At 43.3% G+C, this 20,854-nt stretch overlaps 1 protein-coding gene across 4 annotated transcripts in view; it reads right to left on the reverse strand.

Annotated features, from left to right (window-relative positions):
• TTC7B (tetratricopeptide repeat domain 7B) overlaps nucleotides 1-20,854 on the reverse strand; it is a 240,891-nt gene that overhangs the window by 120,140 nt on the left and 99,897 nt on the right. For all 4 annotated transcript variants that reach the window (XM_057733137.1, XM_057733136.1, XM_057733135.1 and 1 more), the window contains exons 6-8: nucleotides 14,666-14,744; nucleotides 9,171-9,343; nucleotides 2,784-2,847 (exon numbers count right to left, since the gene is read on the reverse strand). In XM_057733137.1, the coding sequence (XP_057589120.1) occupies nucleotides 2,784-2,847; nucleotides 9,171-9,343; nucleotides 14,666-14,744 (316 nt within the window). The remainder of the gene's footprint in view (nucleotides 1-2,783; nucleotides 2,848-9,170; nucleotides 9,344-14,665; nucleotides 14,745-20,854) is intronic.

Below are 20,854 nucleotides of genomic sequence, written 5' to 3' on the forward strand. Positions count from 1 at the left end.
GACCGGGGTCACTGGTCTGGGTGGGCTGATGTCTACCCTCCTGTCTGACACTCGGAAAGGCCACGCACACACCTCCTTGCTTACTAATGAGTCGAATGCTTTCTTTCGTGTGAGTCCAAGGCATTGACTTGCAGCCTCCAGTCAGTACTTACTCATTTTAAAACTCCTTACTCTTAAATGTCAAAGACAAATAAGAATGTGTAAGATAGGCCACTTCCTACAAAGTGAGTCATCACTTATGGACACAAACCTGCTTTTGAAGATTTCATTCTAAGTTTTTCTTGTTAGGAGTGCCTTTGGAGGCAACAAAAGAAGCTCTGAGGGAAACAGGGCCTGCTGTAAGTGGTCTCGTTTTATTTATTTGCTCTAAATGTTCCATATTGAGACCAATGCCAAAATGTTCCATATTGAGAAGGGAACAAGACAAAACATCATTTAAGAGAGATTTTTAGGTTATGCCAAATGTGTTTCTTTTCTTTTTAAAAGAAAAAGTCTATCCGTGCTTTTGACTAAAAACTTACAATATAGACCCTCAGACAGGTCTGCAAATAATAAATGTCCCAGAACACTGTCTCAGTGGTAGCTGTACTCTTACAGTTCTGATACCCCTTTCTCATGGGGAAACTAATTTGATTTGAGGTAAGAATGCAGTTCAATTCCAAATGAGTTGTTGTGGGTGGAGGGACTATTGACAAATTTATGCTTCCAAGTTAAAATTAAATACAGTTTTCTCAGACACCAAAAAACACGGCAATTCTCATTTTGGTTTTGAAATTGAGCACATCTATTTTCAGTCTAAAACCCGAAAAAAATCACGGAGTCAAGGGACATGAAAAAAGGCTTCCAAAGGCAACTTGATTTAGATTTCTACCTACATAACCATGAAATGATTTACAGGGAGAACATAATCATTTTGGTTGGCAACCTAGTCCTTCATATCTACTGTCATTGGATTTCACCATCCTCTGAAGAGACTTTCTGGAAATTAAATACGACAGAGTTAAATCTGACTGTCTCAGGGGGATCCGAACTTTGAGTATTATTAGTTTCTATCACTTTCATGAGGGAAGCAAGAGAGTTGGAGGCATCATTCCTAAGACACCTACACTTAGAGCGAGCATTCTAGAGACGTGGCCATGTTTCCCAAATTCCAAACTGGAACACACGTTCTGACAATAGAACTCAATCCTTCCATCACAATTGTCCAAGAAGTTGAAAGTGTATGATCACCACACTTTCAGAACTTTTACACCGTTACCAACCAAGTCTGCCCAAAGGAAGCTAAGTGCCAGGTTGTGAAGAGTTCAGAACTGAACTCACAGAGCACGGTGAGACCTGCTCGTCTGAAAACCAGTTGCTGGAGGCCACCGGGTGCCAGCCTGTGCACATGTGTCCCTCCCCGACTGTGCCAAGTCAGAGTAGGGGATGTAAATGACACCTTCCTAAGTCACCAGCTGACAGTCAAAGAAAGATGAGCCATGGGGGCAACCTGTTTCCTTCAGAGGAAGTGGGGGCCAATGACGCCAAACAGCTTCCAAATAAAAAGAAGCGGTAACTCAAGCAGTCTCGCTCTTGTAAACATCCCGGGGCCATTTCACAGAACAAGAAAACCCAAAGCTTTAAATTAAGGCAAGAAAGCTACCCTCCCTGCCTAATCCCAGCCTCTTCTGCCCTTCCTTCACTCAGCACATGGGCATTCCTCTTGTTCCGTTTCTAAGTCTTTTTCCCCCTGAGTGTATTTCACACCTCCATTTAAACTGTGGGCTTGGGGAAGAAAGGAACACCTTCTCTTACTTTAGTTATGACTCCTTTTTCTCCTCCTTTCTCCTCCTGTCTGCCTGGCGGGGTGGGAGTTACGGAAGGAGGCAGGATGCTCTGCTAGGAGTAGCAGACCATTGCATGATGGCTTCATTCTGCCTGCTCTGGGCCTCCAGTCCCTCATCTAAATGAGTAGGTGGATGTGAGGACCTCTGGGTCCCTCCAAGTACCAGGGGCTTGCTGTTCTGCTCAGGTGCTCAGCAGACATCATTTACTTGCCAAGGCATTAACTACTATAGCAGATTACTCTGGAATGTTTCAAGCCTGGCCGTCATGCCTAGCGATATGTAGAGCAGAAACCCAGTAAATGATGAGTGATGAAATTCTAGCCCTACATTTGATATCCTGGCCAAACACTAAGAAAACATTTCAAAGGAATCTGATGGTCTGGCAAAAACTCTCTCTCAACAGCAGAGCCAGGTAACAGGAGTGCGCTCTCCCGGTCTGGGACTATGCAATGCCTGGAGAACAGGTGGGGGCTTGGGGAGAGCAGTGGGGTGGGAGGACCAGGTAGTTTCATCAGGCTGCTACTATGGAAACCAGAGGTTCAAGTACACAGCAAGTGTTTCACCCCCAAATTCCCTCCCACCAAGGCAAATGGAGAAGGCTCATAAAGGTTACCCTTTGGGGGCTTCTCTCCCCTTTTAAGGTTCCTTTGGTGGTCATTTTACCTGTAGTTACCCATAAACAACTGTGTTAGTGTTCAATCAATACTTGTTGGATAAATGAATGAACTAACAGAAGAGAAGCTCCAAGCTCCAGGTCGACCCAGGGACGTTTCTGGCCAGTCCAAGAATTACAAACATCCCTTTTTTTAAACCACTATAATTTTTTCCCACCAGGTATCCCCTTTGGAAAGTACCCATCTCCAAAGAAAAAGAGTCACTATCCTGATGGAGATACCATAGCAAAAGAAGGACTATAGGAATAGGGGAAAGAAAAATGTAAAAACACATTGCACTCACCATTGATTCACTAATCAGCAACAACAACAGGGCTTCTTCAGTATTTTCTTGAGGACAAAAAACGCTGTATAAAGAAAATTGGCTTTGAAACATGGTGATTTCAAAATAACACAAAATACATGACTAAGAGTAGAACTGAAAGCTAACAGCTTCTAGATTTTTATATAATGTAGAACCCATGAAAAATACTGTATAATCTGGACAACTGAATTAATCTGTTTATTTCTATGGTAATCTATGGAATTGATATATTTAACTATGCATTTCAATAGCAGGCAGCAGGGTAAAGCTGTAGAACCCAAGTTAAAAGCCCAAATAAGATTTGTGCCTATTATAGAGGCAGAAATTTTGATCACTACAAGCTGACATTATCTAAATAACACAAGCTTTCTCCTAAACCCATTATGAGGTATCAACTGCAGACATTTCACTCTTCTTACCTTTTACTTGCTAGCTGGCATATTTTATATCGTCATTTAGATGAAATAGGAGATTGGAAGCAATTTTAGAGTTGGAATAATTTCTAGAAGACTGTAAGAATTTAGTGAGCTATCCTACTTAGACACACATGCTGTATTATGGGGTGGCACGCAAAAGCTGTCTTATTAACCAATTTTATGGTATCTGGATGAACTCTAACATCTTGGATTAAAAGAAAAAGCTTTTAAGCTCAATGTTGCTCAGGATTAGACAACAATAAAAGCTAAACAATAACTCTGATCTCCATTCTCTATATCCTATTTTTTGTGTTTTGAGGGTTTTAAAAGACCTCCAGATTCCCTGGTGGTGCAGTGGTTAGGACTCTGCGCTCTCATTGCTGAGGACCCAGGTTCAATCTCTGGTCGGGGAACTAAAATCTCACACATTGCAGGGCGCAGCCAATAAAAAAAAAAAAGTAAGACCTCCAGCGTTTTCCCCCATTCTAAAGTTCTAAAAAAAAAAAAAAAAGTTCTAGTATCCTTGAGTAGAACTGTGAGCCTGATCACTAGTTGGGCCAAACTTAACTCTTTTTCTTTTTTTTTTGTTTTTCAGGCATGCCATGCGGCATATGGGATCTTAGTTCCCCAACCAGGGGTCAAACCCGCGCCCCCTGCAGTGGGAGCAGAGTCTCCAAGGACGTCCCATTGACTCTTTTTTGAGGAATGGTGGAAGAGTGCAATAAAAATGAACTGGGTTAAAAAAGACTCCTGGATATTTTGGAGATGGCTAAATAAAGTCTATGTTCACATCTTCCCATGGGTAATATTACAATCATTTAACTTGAGAAGGGATGATTTTCCCCCCGACATGGCCCCCAAATTTTTTCCAAATGATGGTAAATACTTATCCTCTTTGAAGTGCTGGCAACTTTTATATTGTGTCAAAGGACCATGAGGAGTAGGACAAAAAAGTCCAGTGACCGATACTCTTTTTACAATTTGGACATTCCTGGAGGTAAGAACACCACCTGTGGGATGGTTCCCATTGCTCTTGCAGGGCTAAAATTTTATAAAAGGGCTGGCCTGTGGGTGAGAAGCAGGATGCTGGAATCTGCAGTGACCTCCTTAAAGAGGTCGCTTGAGGTGATTTGGGTTTTTGGAAGATGGAACACTTCTTTCTCCTTAAATTCAGAAATCGAGCCTACAGGCTTTGAATTAAGAATGCTTGTGTGTGTGTGTGTGTGTGTGTCCCCATCTAGCAACCAGTTCCTGATAACCTGGCTCACACTTACATGCATTTGGAAACCTTACAAATAAAGCAGAAACATTCACCATTTTTCTTTACTGGCTACCCAGTTCTGCATTGTCCAGACTAATTGAAAAGAGCGAGAGCCCATGCTAATTGTGACTTAACACTAGCAAATTCAGTCCATAGATAATCCCCAAATTCCATTTGAGCCATCTAGCCTACTTAAATGCGGGGTTGTGTTATTTTTACCAGAGCTGCTAACAAGTAGCACATTAACTGATTCTAATTCTACTTCCCCTGCCCTTCTTTTCAAGGCAGGCAAGATGGGTACTCAGGGCGCTGCAAAGTTCTCAGGGCCAGCAGGAGGAAGTGGCAGGGGCCGGGAGGGACGGAGAAGGGGAAAGGATAGTTTTAAGAGACATACCTTAAAAACCACACACTGGAATGCCTCTCCCCGCCCCCCCCCCCCCCCCCCCCCGCCATAATTCTGAATTCTCTAGACCTATTTCTGGCCATTTTTTCCCTCTTCCCTGTTCAGGGAAGTGTAGAGCTCAGGGCGGACAGTCAAAATTGTTGGGGCTCTCCTTTTGTGACACCTTCCTCTTGCGGCCCAAGAGCCTCAAGGGGAGATCCTGGGGTACCCTGGCCTCAGGCTTGCCGAGTTGGAAAACTGGGGCCTTAGACCTGGAAGAAGTTGATTGAAGGGCTAGTGGGTCACAGTTTCGGTTCTGCCATCAAGTAGTTGTCAGGACTCTTCCATGTCTCTCATATTTATACTTTGAACAGCATCCTCATCCTTATCTCTGCATTGGCTACCAGGAGGTTCAGACTTGTATTTAGCAGGCCATGATAATTACTTTCTCTTCCTAGGCCTACAGAGGAGTTGAGCACAATGTATGGCACTCCTCGTTTTCAATAAACCATCAACCACTTCCTGACACAATAGTGGTTTCCAGCCTCCTTCTTTTCTTTGTGTTAATTATCTACTCTAATATGCATTTAATTATCTAAGCCACCTCAAGTTCTTTTTCCAAGAAGGAATACAATGGAAGGGAAAATATACTTGAGTGGTATGCACACATATGTGCACTAAGAAATACATATAAGGATATTCATAGCAGCACTATTTCTGTTAGCATCAAATGAGAACAACTCAAACGTCCATCATGAGTAGAATGGATCAACATATGGAAGAATGTTAATAAAATGGAACACTATGCAGCAACGAAAACAAACTAATACTAAATGCAAAAATATGGGTGAACCTCTCCAATATAATGTTAGACAAAAGAAGTTAAACATAAAAGAGTACTTAGTGTATGATTCCATTCATATACATCTCAAAAATGGGCCAGAGTAATTACAGTGATAGAAGTCAGGATAGGGTTACCCTTGGGCAAGGAGTAGTAATTGGGGGAGGGTACAGAGAGAGCTTCTAGGGTTCTGGCAATGGCTGTTTCTTGACTAGGATGCTAATTACTTGTGTTCAATTGCTGAAAATTCATCAAGTTTTATACTTTTGGTTCATGCATTTTTCTCAATGTATATTATGTGTCAAAAAAGACTGACCCAGAAAAGAGAGAAGACTCAAATTACTAAAATGAGAAGTGGGAAATGGAAGAGGGTACATGACTACTAATTTTATAGAAATTATACGTGTGTGTGTGTACTATGAACAACTGTATTCCAGCAACTTAGATGAAATGGACAAATTTCTAGAAAGACATAAACTACCAAAACTGAAGAAATAGAAAATCTTAATAGATCCATAACAAGTAAAGAGAGTAGATTAATAATTAAAAACATTCCCAGAAAGAAAAGCCCAGGGCCAGATGGCTTCTCTAGTGAATTCTGCCAAACATTTAAAGAAGAATTAATACTAATTCTCCACAAACTCTTTCAAAAAATAGAAGAGGAAGGAATACTTCCCAACTCATTCTATGAGGCCACTATTATCCTAATACCAAAATTAGAAAAAAGACACCACGAGAAAAGAAAACTATAGATCAATATTTTTTATGATTACTGATGCAAAAATCCTCAACAAAATACTAGCAAATCAAACTCAGCAATAAATAAGGATTGTATACCTAGTGGGATTCACCTAGGAATGCAAGGTTGGCTTAATATCGGAAAATCAATAGAATTAAGGACAAAACCCAGATGATCATCTCAGTAGAGGCAGAAAAAGCATTCGACAAATTCAACACCTTTTCCAAATAAAATATACTCAACAAACTAGTAACAGAAGGGACTTTCATCAACCTGATAAAGGGCACCTATGAAAACCCACAGCTAACATCATATTTAATAGTGAAAGACTGGATGCTTTCCCCTTCCTAAGATCAGCAATAAGACAAAGAGGTCCACTCTTGCCACTTCTGTTCAACATTGTACTGGAGGTTCTACCCAGGGCAATTAGGAAAGAAAATGAAATAAAAGGCATCCATGTCAGGAAGAAGTAAAATTATATTTGCAGATGACGATCTTATATATAGAAAATCCTAAGGAATCTAAAAAACTATTAGAACTAATGAACAAGCTCAGCAAGACTGCAGTACATACCAGAAAAAAAAAAAAAAAAAAAAAGACTGCAGTATACAAAATCAATATAGAAAACCAGTTTTATTTCTATATACTTGAAGTGAACAGCCCCAAAATGAAATTAACAATAATTCCATTTATAACAGTGTCAAACAAAACAGCACACATACCAAAACACCCTTAGGAATAAGTTTAACAAAATAAGTGCAAACCTTATACCCTGAAAACTGTAAATTGTTGTTGAAAAAAATTAAAGAAGATCTAAATAAATGGAAAGACATTCCATGTTTATGGATCAGAAGACTTAATATTGTTAAGATGGCAACACTGCTCAAATTGACCTACAAATTAGATGCAATTTCTATCAAAATTCCTGTTGCCTTTTTTTTTTTTTGCAGAAATAGACAAATGATCTCAAAATTTATGTGAAAATATAAGGGTTTGGGGGATGGCGGATGACAGCTAAAGGATACTATGTTTATTTTGGGGGTAATGAAAATATTCTAAATTTGATTGTAGTGATGGGCTATTTGACTATATTAAAAGCTACATTAAAGTGAATTGTACACTTTAAATGAGTGAATTACATAGTATGTGAATTACATCCAAATTAAACAGTTAAAAAATGACTGTGGGTATTTGTGTGAAATGAAACTCGTGTCTCAGTAACCAGTCATGGTATGGGAATCGTCCCTTTAACTAACTGCGTTTAACTAGATGTGCACTTTGCCTCCATAATTCCCCTTGCACAGATGGGGAAGCTGATGTTAGAAGAGTGACAAAGGCTGAGTGGTTCAGGAAATAAGGGAGAGATGTCCAGCACTGTGAGCCTCTCTGCCTTCAAGTGGTGAGGCCACTTTGTAATAGTACCCAGACAGACACAGAGCTCCATCCATGTGTCACACTTGACTGGGGGACGGAGCAAGAACTGGATTCTTCAATATACTGGCACCTTGGCTACTGAGAAGCTGCCGAAGCAGAAGAAAGATCTAGGGTCTATTTTTAAGATTTAAATATCACCTAAAAGAGGACCCCTACCCTGCTGCTAAATAGTTCACAATGAGGCCAGCATTTTAAAAGTGAGAGTTTGAGAATTGCTAGATGTTCTATGAATCCAGATACGTACTAAGGAGTAAACACAGGAAAAAGTTAAGAAAATGCTCACTAGTCTGAACCCATATGAGAAATGCAAATTGAGCAAGAAGATGAAGAGGGAGAGAAATGCCAGGGTCAGTTTAAGAAGATTGAGAGGCAGTTACCCTGAGAAATGCTGCCCCTTTGAAAATGCAGCAATTGTGTCTGGAAGTCACACACCTCATCACGATCTAGTCGCCCCATCTCTGTGAGGCTTTCTGGGGCCTCAAAAGCAGCACCCTGTGGTCTTTCAGCCATTTTTTCAATTGGCAATGACTGAAGAGGGTTTCTATAGCTATTCGTACATGGTCCCCTTTCCTTCATGAAGAGGTTCTGAAAAACCGTGCCTTGTCCTTGTAGGAACAAAGACGGGAAGGAAAGCTCTGCGGGGAGGAATTGAATGAGTCAACCCCTGTTCCTGTCTCCCCGCCTTCTCGTGCGTGGTCTCTCTCCCTCCCGCCTCCTCCTTCCCCGATGGGGGGACATCCCAGGCTGAGTCAGGAGTGGTTCCCTAGCCCATTTTCCTCAAAGATGATCAAATCCCAAATTCACAACTGAAAACAATTAAAACGTTCTAAAGAGACATCACCTTCCAGTCACTTGTAAATTATTTAATTCTCCTTCTTCTTATAGCTAAGTCGTTTAAAACAAAATTTTCAACAAAAGGATCAAGGAATTGTCAAGGAAAAGGAAAAAAGGTTAACTCTGGCTTACTAATAGCTTTGTCACTGATTGCTGTATGATGCTGGGGTTCTTGTAGTAAACGGAATGAAAATCCCCAAGACCAACAGTAAAGGCTGAGGACGACCGCCGAGCACTAGATGAGAGCATTTTCCTACTTAAATGTCCCCACGAGTGCATGGATATTTGCTGAAGTTATGAAAAGTAAAGAGGTATCTTTATTAAACTGGTAAAGGAGACTTTCTCATCTGGTTTTCTTTTAGAGGAAAAATCTACCCTTGAACTTCTACTCATCCTTACATTTCCCCCAAGTTTACCTCCCATCCCCTAACCTACAAATGAGGACACCAATTCCCATACTTCTCTCCTGAGTAGACACGAGCTTTCCGGGTGAGGGTGTAGGTTTTTGTGTTTGCTCCTTTCCGGAGAGGATCGTCCAGAGGTGACTGGCACGGCGGATCCTCCAGAGGGTTCCAGTAGCTCTGCTCACACATACCCCGCAACAAGATCTCCGCCAGCTGCCTGGCTATTGTCTGGGGACACAAAGGGGCAAAGGCACAGCCGTGAATCTATTTTGTATCACCCATTCATTCATTCACTCACTCATTTAATAAATATTTTTCAGTCATCACTATTCCGAGACTCAAAAATAAAAATTTCTACTCATGTGATGAAAATTATATCAGTTGATGACAAAAAAAAGAAAAGAAAATATGATACACTAAGATATTTGAAACATTATAAAAAAAGATAAGCCCATGCCCTTCAAATGCTGCCCTGCTCCTCTTACACTCTGGAATGCTAAATATGATTTATACCGGAAACAACTGAAACTTTTCGTTAAGCTCTTTTCCAAAAGCTCTTATAAATAATAGGTGAACTGCAAATATTTTCATCACCTCCCAGCTGATGCCTGCTAAAGCCCGAACTTGGCCGAAAGCCAGTACTCAACCTAGATGATGTAATCCCTGAAAAAAATCTCTTTGTTGATGATAAGATGATGTGCAGTGCGGATTTTTAGAATGTCTTCCTTCTTAGGAGTGCCAAGGGCAAGTCCTACACAGCCCCACCCTGCGACTCAGTATTTGAGGCCCTGTTCTTACTGCATCCTGGGGCTTCCAGCCCAAAGGTTCCCACTGGCCTTGTGCAAAATGGAGAGATGGCAAAGTGGGGGCACTATGGCAACTGATCAAGAAAGACCCTTTCTTTTAAAGCTGAGTAGGGATCTCCTTTCTTATTGTGAAAACCCAGAAATATCCAGATCTTGTCCTCCTAAGTTAGGTGCAGGTTACTATGCTTCTCCAAACTCTATAGCTCCACTGCCTAGAACAGCACCATGTACGATGTATGGGGGGAAGGAGATGTGGCTGCTACTTAAAAGTACTTCCTCATAATCTTCCAGTGACAAAGAAGAGAAGTAAAAAAAAAAAAGTCCCTCTGAAAACAGAAGCAGGGTGGTCCAGGCTACCGCACAGTCAGCCAGAGGTGGCCAAATGAGACTTCAACCAGCAGGTTTTTTCACAAGGTTTTAGCATTCTTTGGAAGATGCAGACAAAGAAGGCTGATCTTCCCTGAGAATGAGCCTTTTTAAAAAAATATGTTCCAGAAGAGAACTTGGCTAGGCTTTCATCTGTGTGAAATCTCTTAAAGCACCACAAGGAAACCTAAATGCAACCAAATCACTAGCTTAGTGGTTTCTGATAACCACTGGGTAAAGGCAAATTTCCTTCATTATTCCCAGGTAAGACCCACTGGCTTTAAATGTCTGTAAAAATGTGAAGTTAAATGCACTCCTATCATTCCCAACTGAGCCATCTGTAAAGATCTCATAAGAACATGGTTTTCAGGACCTAAACAGTTCCTGAATTGTTTTCCTAAACCTTCCATTACAGCCTCATTTTGATCTCACTGCAGTCATATAAGCTAATGACTTCTGCTGGAAGCATCAAACTGGAAAAAATAACCTCCACTCACTATAGCTGAGGAAAAAATGTTAAAGGAGAAAAATGAATAAGGAACTTCACGTTCTGGATGTATCTGCCATGCAGGGCTGCTAAGGTTGTAAAAGTCTCAGCCCTCAAAACAGTTTGCTTGTCCACTGCTGGACAGCTCGTGCTAGATCTCATTTTCCCTCAAGGTATTAACCTTCCAGAGAGCTTTTTAAATTGAGGTTTTGACGTGATTGCACATTTTAAAGGCATCGCCTCATCATGCACTACCGATTAGGAAGGATGCTGGTTGTGTTCACTGACAGCTCAAATGAAGTTCAGAGAAGGAGATTAAATATGAGAAATTATCAGCAAGATCGCCAATATCTATGATACCTTTTACGTTTTATACTCAGGTTATATTTACCTTGCAGCTTACATGTCTAAAAATTGTTGGTAAATATCAAATACATTTAGAAGAAAAGGAAGGAAAGGAGGGAAGCTGGTCTGGAAGAAGACTTGAACTTCTTTGTACAAATTTGATCTTTAAATGCACTTTTTTGGTACGTGTTTTTAAATTGTAATAAAATTCACATAACATAAAATTTACCACATTAACCATTTTAAAGCGTATAATCCAATGGCATTTAGCACATTCACGGTGTTGTACAACCATGACCGCTGTAGTTCCAGAACATTCTTTTCCCTAAAAGGAAACCTCATACCCGTTAAAAAGTCACTCTCCATTCTCCCTCCTTCCACCCCCTGGGAACAACGACTCTGCTTTCTGTCTCTATAGGTTTACCTATTCTGGACATTTCATATAAAAGGAATCATATACTATGTGGTCTTTTTGTGCCTGGCTTCTCTCACTTAGCATAATGTTTTCAAGGTTGTCCATGTTGTAGCACGAATCGGGACTTCATTCCTTTTTATAGCTGAATGATACTCCACTGTATCAACAGATCACATTTTGTTCACTCAGTCATTGGTTGTTAGATATTTGGAAGGTTTCCATCTTTGGGCTATTGTAAATAGTGCTGCCATGAACATTCATATACAAGTTTTGGTTTGAACACATGCTTTCCATTATCTGGAGTATTTATCTAGAAATGGGGTTGCTGTGAATGTACTTTTAAATCCTTCTCTGCTATGGTCTCACACCAGAGTTTACAAAGCAACTTTTCCATCTCATAAGGATATCATAAATTTGTAATTACCAGCTGATCTAAAAAGAATCATACAGCAATTAAGGCTGATAGAAACACGGTCTTATGAGTGGCAATAGCTGGAGAAGCTTCCTGATGTCCAGTGGAAACCAGGACTCAGTGCTGATGTCCCAGGAAGTGCTTGTCAACTAGGCTGAGCAAAGAGTCACGTGTGGAAACTAGAAAATACAGATTCCCAGGCCCTGTCCCAGACTGACTCAGTTGGCACTTCTGAGGGCAGGCACAGGGATGAGTATGCGCTCAAAGTTCCTCCGACGGTTCTGATGCACACCTCTGGTGAAGCCCTCAAGGGATGAGAAACAGTTTAACTTAGATCACTTGAGGACCATCAACCAAGACCAAAGGTGTACTTGCGACTCCAGGGAGACACTGAGTGGGAAGTGACTCCCCTCACATTAACACTAACCAGTAAGCTAACAGCTGAAAGTGTCCAGGGGCAGCTTTAGTCTATGCAGGGTTTCTTTAGAAGCTTCTCACCGGACTTCTCAGAAAAAAGAAGGAGGTTGGGGGGGGAGGAGGAAACGAAGATGAAGACGAAGAAGAAGAAACCTCTCTTCCTTCCTAACATATCTCTAGTCAGAATCCTACCTCACAGGATTTTTATCAGTTAAAACACATTGATTTGAAAGTCATAAACCTTAGAAAATAATGAGAGATATTCTCTAATTCTGAAAAATAACGTTGGATTAAGCTGCAGACAGATTTCCATGGTGCCGTCCATGCACTTACGAGGAAAAACCATTCCTTTCCTTAAGGAAATATATGTTTTCTGAGAGTCTATATTTAAGCAATTTTGAAAGATTGGCATTTTCAATGTGCCTTTGAAACGATTATAAGAACACTTGCCAATATAGCTAGTTACTTTCATTGTGCTTCCAAATCTTAGGAGAAACTGCTCATGCTGACCAGTTGAGAAGTTTCACGGAATGTTGGGAGCAGGTCAATTTGAGAGAAAAGACATGTGGCAACAATTTTTATTCATCTTTTTGCAGGGTTTTTTTTTTCCCTTAAAGAACTGTGCAGATCAAAACACTCTGTTTGAATTTCTGAGGGCATCCATGAATCCTATCAATACGTAAGGAAACATCGAAGACCAAGTGAGTGCTTGGCAGGTGTGTGTGAGAAGTCGCCCATCCTGTCTTACCCCCACAGCTCTAAGAAAGCCTATGGCTTAGCCATCTGGGCCCGTGAGTTGCATGTCCACATCCTTAGGATGAAATACAGCCCCATTTTCCACGATAGGAATCTCTTAGCCTTGCCCAGCTGAACACTCTCTCACGGCATTTAAAGGACTCATGATAATTGGAGGACAGCAGCACGGATGACAAGACCAAGGACCCTGCAGTCCTAGTGGGGCTGCAGCATCAGCTGGGGCCCAGGGCACTTGCTTAGCTTCCACGAGCACCAGGCCTTCACCCAAACACTCAATGACTCTGGCTCTGAAGGGTGAACTGTGGAGGTATAATTAATGAGCCTCCTAAACAGGAAAGTGAAAGGCTTAAAAGGAAAGAGAGAGAATTCAAGTCAATAGGCGAGCCGAGCGGCTGATCAACCAGTTTATTAAACTAGCTTTGCTATTTCTGGATTCTATGGTCAATGCAGTTAGTCAAACAGCTAGGTGCTCCCGGGATCTAATCGGCTTTGCTCTGTCTAGGTTTCTGTGTGACTCACCAGCACACGACCAACCCTTCACCACACGAGCAATCGGGAGGGCTTACATTCTAACTGCTCTACAGGATGCTGTTTTTATGTTTCAAGAGAGAGCATCACTGAGCAGCAATTGAAAAGATGCTGAACATCATTAGCCAGCAAGGAAATGTAAATCAAAACCACAAGGAGACAGCACTTCACACCCACTAGGATGGCTAGAACGAGAAAGATAATAAACAAGTGCTGTTGAGAATGGGGACAAACTGGAACCCTCATAACTTCCGGTGAAAATGTAAAATGGTGCAGTTGATTTGGCAAAAAGTTTGGCAATTCCTCCAAACGTTAAACGTAGAGTTACCATGTAATCTAGCAATTCCACTCCTAGGTACATACCCAAGAAAAATGAGCACATATATACACACAAAAACTTGCATGAGAATGTTCATAGCAGCATTATTCATAATAGCTGAAAAGTGGAAACAATCTAAATGTCTATTGACTGCTGACTGAATAAACAAAATGTGGTCTATCCATGCGATGGAGTATCGTTCCACTATGAAAAGGAATGAAAGACAGGTACACGGTACAACGTGGATGAAGCCTGAAAACCTTATGCTAAGTAAAGGAAGCCAGTCACAAAAAGACCACATACTGTATAGTTCCATTTATATGAAATGTCCAGAATAGGCAAACCACAGAAACAAAGTAAATTAGTGGCTGCCAGAGGCTGGGAAAAGGGGAGAATGGGGATTGACTAGTAATGCGCAGGAGATTTTATTGGGGGGGGTGGGGGGCAGTGGTGAGAATGTTCTGAAATGAAATATTAGTGATGGCTGAACAATTCTGTGACTACTAAAATCCAATGACTTTAGACGGGTGAGTGTATGACATATATACATGCTTCACTGAGATATAGTTTATAATGTATAATCTCTTTGTTACATAATATGTTATGATATGTAATATATAATTTATAACTCACATATGAAAGAGAAAGAAGGCACCTGAAGTGCCTTCAGGCCTCGACCAAGTCATTAGGCACACTTACCATTCGCAGGTTCTGAGTTGTTCTCGTTTCGACTGCTCTGAGGAGCTCTCTAAATCTCCCGACTCCTCTTGTCAAGTTCCTGTGTATGCAGAGAATTTGACAGGGTTTCCATCTGGTGTGTGTTAATATTAACTATTTTATACACATATTTCAATGCATTTTGTCTACATAAAAGCTGTTGGCGAGATTTTAAGCAAACAATCATTCTGCACGTGTCTGTCCAGCTTTGTTCAACTCTTGAAAAATCTGACCTAGGATCAATGGTCTTTTGTGCTTCCACAATCAGATTTTCTCAAGAAAATAAATGCTGGAACATCAGATCTGAGGAAAAACAAAAAAGGCAAGACATCTTTCAAGAGTCTATCTTCCACCACACAGTGGCTCTGGAGTTTTCCTGCTCTGTCGAGTGGTGTTAAACTCTATCTTTTCACCTCAAGGTGGGTGGGAGGCAAAGGGGTATAGAAATATCAGCGAGGCACTGTGTGCAACGTGGGAAACACTTCTTGTGACCTGCAACCTTTATGGGCAAGACAGAGAAAAGGTATGAAAAGATGAGGGGTTCCACCAAGCAACAGCTGTGCGTCTTCGAGAACATACATCACTGCCCGGTACACCCGTCAGCCCCTCCCGCCCCCAGCCAAGCAGAGGGTCACAGCCCCTCCCGCAGTGAGTGAGTGCTGGCTGGAGGCGCTCGGGTCAGCACATCTCATCTCGCTGCCCACACACATCACAGAGACAGTAGGGTGACACGTTTTGTGACGGGACGGTAATTCTTTAGTAAATCCTGGTCCATATACCCAGACCCCACTTGTTGTCTGTGCCCTCTGAAGGCTGCACCTGGCCCGTTCATCTGGGAGCACTTCCCAGCAGGTCCCTTTACATCAAGTGCTGCCACCTCCTATGACATAACCCGATGATATTTATAACCTGCTCATTAGAACACATCTCATCTTTCCAAAAAGCCACAGAGCGGGTCAGCCGGTGCAGCCCTGTCAGCCAGCCTCTGCCGGCCGTGGCAGATGCTCTAGGTACTCGGCTCTCTTCTTGGATGACATTTTAAATCGCATAAAGGGATTAAATCAAACGGAATGTGGGTTCTGTACGCTACGAGCACTCACAAGGCTATTAATTTGATTCTTATACCTACATGACATCCCAGGACTCTCATTCATAAGAACAGCCCCAGAACTTGAAGATAATAGTTTATTGGCACAGGTACATAAATATTCCCGTATTCCTCTCACCCCCACATATCAGATGATATCAGATCAGAAGCTTTATGGTGGTATAAAAAGAGAAGCTTGTGCTCAGGACTCCAGGCAGCACTAAAGGAGACGTGAATAAAAATTAGGTAATAGGCCCTGGGACGTGCAATCTCTGCTACTTTCCCCTTCATTTGTTTTTACAGGATCCGTGTTCACAGGCACCAGAGTGCATTGGCTTTGGACTGAAACTCAGTTCTCTTAAGTAACATGAGGGGGAGGAAACAGCTACAGCTGAAAAAGGGATGGGCAGGACAGAGCCGTCTCATTTTATTCTAGAGTTGCAGATTAAGTTCCTCTTATGTACAAAAAGAATGGTTTTGAACTGCGTGAAATAAAGGTGGGACTGGGACAGCATAATTGGAGACCCAGGTTTAAAGGGCTGTTTTAGCAGGGTGGAAATTAGGCCTTGAGTAGGCAGTATCAAATCCAAATGTTATAAGTCAGGGAAGGCTACCAGATGGGAACTGGCCATTCGGAATATCTCCCGTGCCCTCCTTGCAGAGTGACATACGTATCCGGTTACGGAAGCACAGAATTTTCTAGTTATAAATGATCTGACACAACCTAGTCCATTGTGACACAGAAGAGAAATGGCTGTGCTCAGCCTCACACACCCAGGGAGAGGGAGAGCTGGGAGCTTTCTCCCAAACCTCTCACCTTCCTGACAAAAAGAAATGTGAGCCCTCAAACTGAAGTGCCACTCTAGAAGAAAGAAAAAAATATGAATACAAGAAAGGTCTATGTTTTACATCATTAATATGAGAATATATACATATATGTATATAACACAAATCTGAAGCGTTCCAGTGACCCCAGCTAATGAGATTCTCCTAAGAACTGGTTCAAAATTGGAACGAAAATCCACTGAGCCAGGTGAAGCAGCCTGGCGTCCGAGGGTGAGGCCTCAGCTGCCCTAAGTGAGAACCCACGGGGAGAGAAATTCAACTCCCCTCTGCGGCCCAGGAGGTTTCTCCCGTGCGGGACCGAGGCCCTCTGGTGGCGGCTGCAGGAAGGCCCCGTGACGGGCGGCTGGGGTGGGGGGGCGGGAACACCACGCCGCACAGCAGGAGGCCAAACCGGTAGCAACCGAGGGCGCATTGCCCACCCGACGCATCCACACTGCCTTTGAGGCAAACTCAAGTTTTCCTCAAACGTGTTTCCAGTTTCTTTCTGGGAAGAGCTTGGGATTCAGAATCAGAGTCTTCCTGAAGCCGGGAGGAATCCTGCTTGTAAACAGAGGATCCGCAGTAACCACAGAAGGTCTCCGAAGGCCTCGGGCTGTGCTGGCCAGGCGGAGGCGGCAGCATCTGGACAGCACGGGGCTGCCTGTCCAGCCGCAGAGCAATGGCAGCAGGAGGGAGGGGGACGGCAGGGAGACGTGGCCCATCTTAAATACCAGGAAAGGAGAAAAGCATCCTAAACGCAAAGACATACGATTCTCAGCAACTCCTATACCATTCATACATTTTTTAGTCACATAATTTTATTTAAGCAGTCGCTTCCACTGTTGCCATGACAGCAGAAGAAAAAAAAATTTTTTTAGGCTAGATGGAAAATCATAATAAAAAGGAACAAAAAAAAATTAACTTACGGGAATTACATTCTGAAGGCTATGAAATACCCCAATTTGAGGGACATAGAAGCCACATGATTGCTTTCATGTCTCTAAACTATTCATTTATTCTTAAAGTGTGAAGACCCATTAAATATCCAGAATGAACCTCTGCTTAAAAACCCCACTTCAAAATCGAAGAGGACAGAGCCGAGGAATTTCCCCGGTGTTGAGGGTTTCCACAGACCCTTGATGTTAGGTCATTTGTTTCGTTTCAACACCCTTGACTGAGAGAGTGCAATGATGTCAGAATTCGTTATGGTGAACTATTCTCATAAGGAAGGTTCTGGCCAGCATTCGAGCAGCGGGCGCTGGCAAGCTGTCAGAACTCGGGGTTCACCTCCTGCACCTCGCTTCCTGAGCTGGGTGCACGTCCCTCCATGGGGAATGGTTCCCAACAGCTCAGCTCTTGCCAAGGAGAAAGGGCCTGCAAGTCCCTTGAGCACCAGCTGGTTATTCAGCCCGACAGGCAGGCAGAACCTGCCCACGTCACCCACCACCCCCAGCCCAGCAGGGAGAGCTCAGGCCGGTGTCCTCAGCCTTGCTCTTGTGCAAACCCAGACAAAGGAAAGCCCACCCACAGTTCACAGGGACACGTTCTACTCCTGCCTTGACCTACTTCCATTTTTTCTTCTCTCCTCCCTTTTCTATCGGGTTTCATCCTCTTCCCCCTGAGCCTCCCCCTTCCAGGTCTCATGTGCTGGCCCTTAGGTCAGTGCAGAAGTGTGACTTCCTGAGGACACCCAGGGAGGGCACGCAGCCTCCCTCTTGACCCCTGGGGCCCTGAAAGCAGAATTTCTGAAGGCGGGTCTCTGAAACGTACATTCTCACATACAAACCTACAGCAGCGCTTGCTCTTGTCCTGTTCTGTTCTGTGACTCTGAACCACATCTCAGCTCTTTAATTCTGTCACCTGTGTCTCTGTACGATCAAACCAAGGGGGAAATGTAAGGAATGAAGCCAGAGCTCCAAAATCCAAATCCAAACAGAAAACCAGGGCTGGGAGAGACTAGGAGACTGGAGAACCATTTCCCCTTGTGAAGGGCACGACTCAACAGCAAACGCGCACTCTCTCTCTCTCTATATATATATATACATGTATTTTTTTTTAATATTTTTTACATTCACTTCTTGGAAGCAGGGTGGGAAAATACAATTCATCCCCGTAACCTGTCCTTCCAAATTATCTTCCAGCCTCTGAGTTTGGCCCAGGCCACCAAAGCACTTAAATTCAATATCAACTGTCATTGTCATGCAAACTCAAAGTTCTGATGTGAATAAAATACTGGATGTCAAATTCCTGGGTAACAAGGGAAAGTTACCCCTGCTAGCGTAGGTTCAATATTTTTTCTCCTTCCCTGTGGTTGAGAACTTTACAATTAAAGATCAACTTTAGAACAAGTCAACACAATAGATCGCTTAGAGCTGCGAAATCGTTTGGCTTTTCCCACGTTCTTTCTTACCAACTGGCACTTCTGCATCTCTTAAGCAGTGGGTTATTTCAATAATTGTTGAGTACTATTACATATCGGGTTCCAGGCTCATCCCTGAGGATACACTGGTGAACAAGGGACAGCATCAGGAACTTGGATGCCTTCACATCCCCCATAAGAACGTAAGCGCCTTGAGGACCAAGATCTTTGTTTTGTTCACTGACATACCCCAAGCCCCTCAAACAGAGCTGGCATCCAGAAAGTGCTCAATAAATACATGTTGCATGAATGAAATTCAGAATTACCATGAGCTGAGTGAACCCAGACCCCGAGGGGATGCATTTTCTACCTGTTTCTGGCCCCTTCCTTTCTCACTGCACGCGGACCGGCAGGCTGCACAGCAAGTGCTCCCTTAGATAGAACACGCCTCATGCATCCGCAGGCGTGTTTTCAGCACAGGTGCCTGGGGGAGCAGGGACACACCTGTAGCAAGCCACGTACCAGGGCATGCCCAGCCTGACGGCTTCTAGAGGGTTGTGTGGATAAGGAGGATTTTGAGACTTTTTGAAAAACCTTTCAGACATTTCAGGGAAACCTTGCTGCCTGGGTACCTTTCCACATGCTCCTTTCTCTGTTTAAAGAGCCTTAAGTCATCCTTTAAGACTCAGCTCAAAGGCCACGTTTGAGAACCTTTCCTGAGCTTCCCCAGGAAGACACGACACTGCCTCCTGGTGTTGCCAACAAGTCTGTACATATTTTGGGCGTAGACAGCACTCAACATACTAATTTTCATTTGTATTTATGTCTGTGGTCATCTCAAGAGCAAAGGCCCTCTCTGTACCCACCTCCTCTCATCCCAACTGCCTCACAGAGCCAACCAGGCACCCAGTGACCCTTAGCAAGCTTTTTGGCGGGGAGGGGGTGGTGAGGGCAATCTTACATTCTGAAATCCCTTTCCCCATCTCCTGGCGGAAAAGCATTTTTGTGATTACAAAAGGGACAACTGAAGAGGTCCTTCTCACACCAGGAGATCCACCCCATCAGTGTCTAGACACTGTCAACACTTCCAACCCTAGAAAAACACAAATGTACCATGTATCTCTAGGTCAATTTCTCTTCGTTCTCAGGCTTGAGAATTGCTTTCCCTTTATTTATACAATCCTTAGTACCAACTATGTGGAAGAAGTCTGGAACCAGAACTCCAGATCTGGAAAGTGGGAGAAGAAAAAGACGTCCGTCACAGTCCAGAAGGCCACTTCTGGCCGGCTGTCAGGGAGCTGTTTTTCCCAGAACGGATTCCAGCTTCTCCCTCTGCGCACTCTCTTCACCTCGGATCCAGTGACATGCATTTGTGAAGACAGATGGCTTGCTGCAGTCAGGGGCCAGGGACCAAACCCACAACCTTGGCCTCATTAGCAAAGGACTCTCTCTGATCACCAGAGCGAGCCAGCTGCAGCCTAGATATAGCGACAGAGGGTGTGACAACCGTGCACAACGGGACCTGAACAAGTGGGCGAAGCTTCCGGAAGTCTCATTTCAAACCTAATGAGAGTCGTACTAGGCTTAACAACATTTTTTTGACTACCCCGGCAACAAAGGCTTCCTCGTGACAAAAGCAGAGCAAACCAGGCATGCTGGTCAGCCAGCCAGGCAGCCGTGGCACGGGTAGCAGGTGCTGGGTCCCAGCAGCAGAGAAACAGGCAGATAAGGCACAGGGAGCCCTGCAGGGCTCAGCCTGCTCACGCCTGTAACGTGTGACAGCCGGACAAACTGTCCTGCCTGTGATGTATGACAGCCACACAAACTGCCACAGGGGCTCAGACAGATGAACCACCACCCTCCTACCAGTTCCCTCCCCTCACCTCGACCCCGAGGCTCT

Source organism: Hippopotamus amphibius, chromosome 4, assembly GCF_030028045.1.
Source record: "Hippopotamus amphibius kiboko isolate mHipAmp2 chromosome 4, mHipAmp2.hap2, whole genome shotgun sequence".
In the NCBI taxonomy this organism is placed as follows: domain Eukaryota; kingdom Metazoa; phylum Chordata; class Mammalia; order Artiodactyla; family Hippopotamidae; genus Hippopotamus; species Hippopotamus amphibius.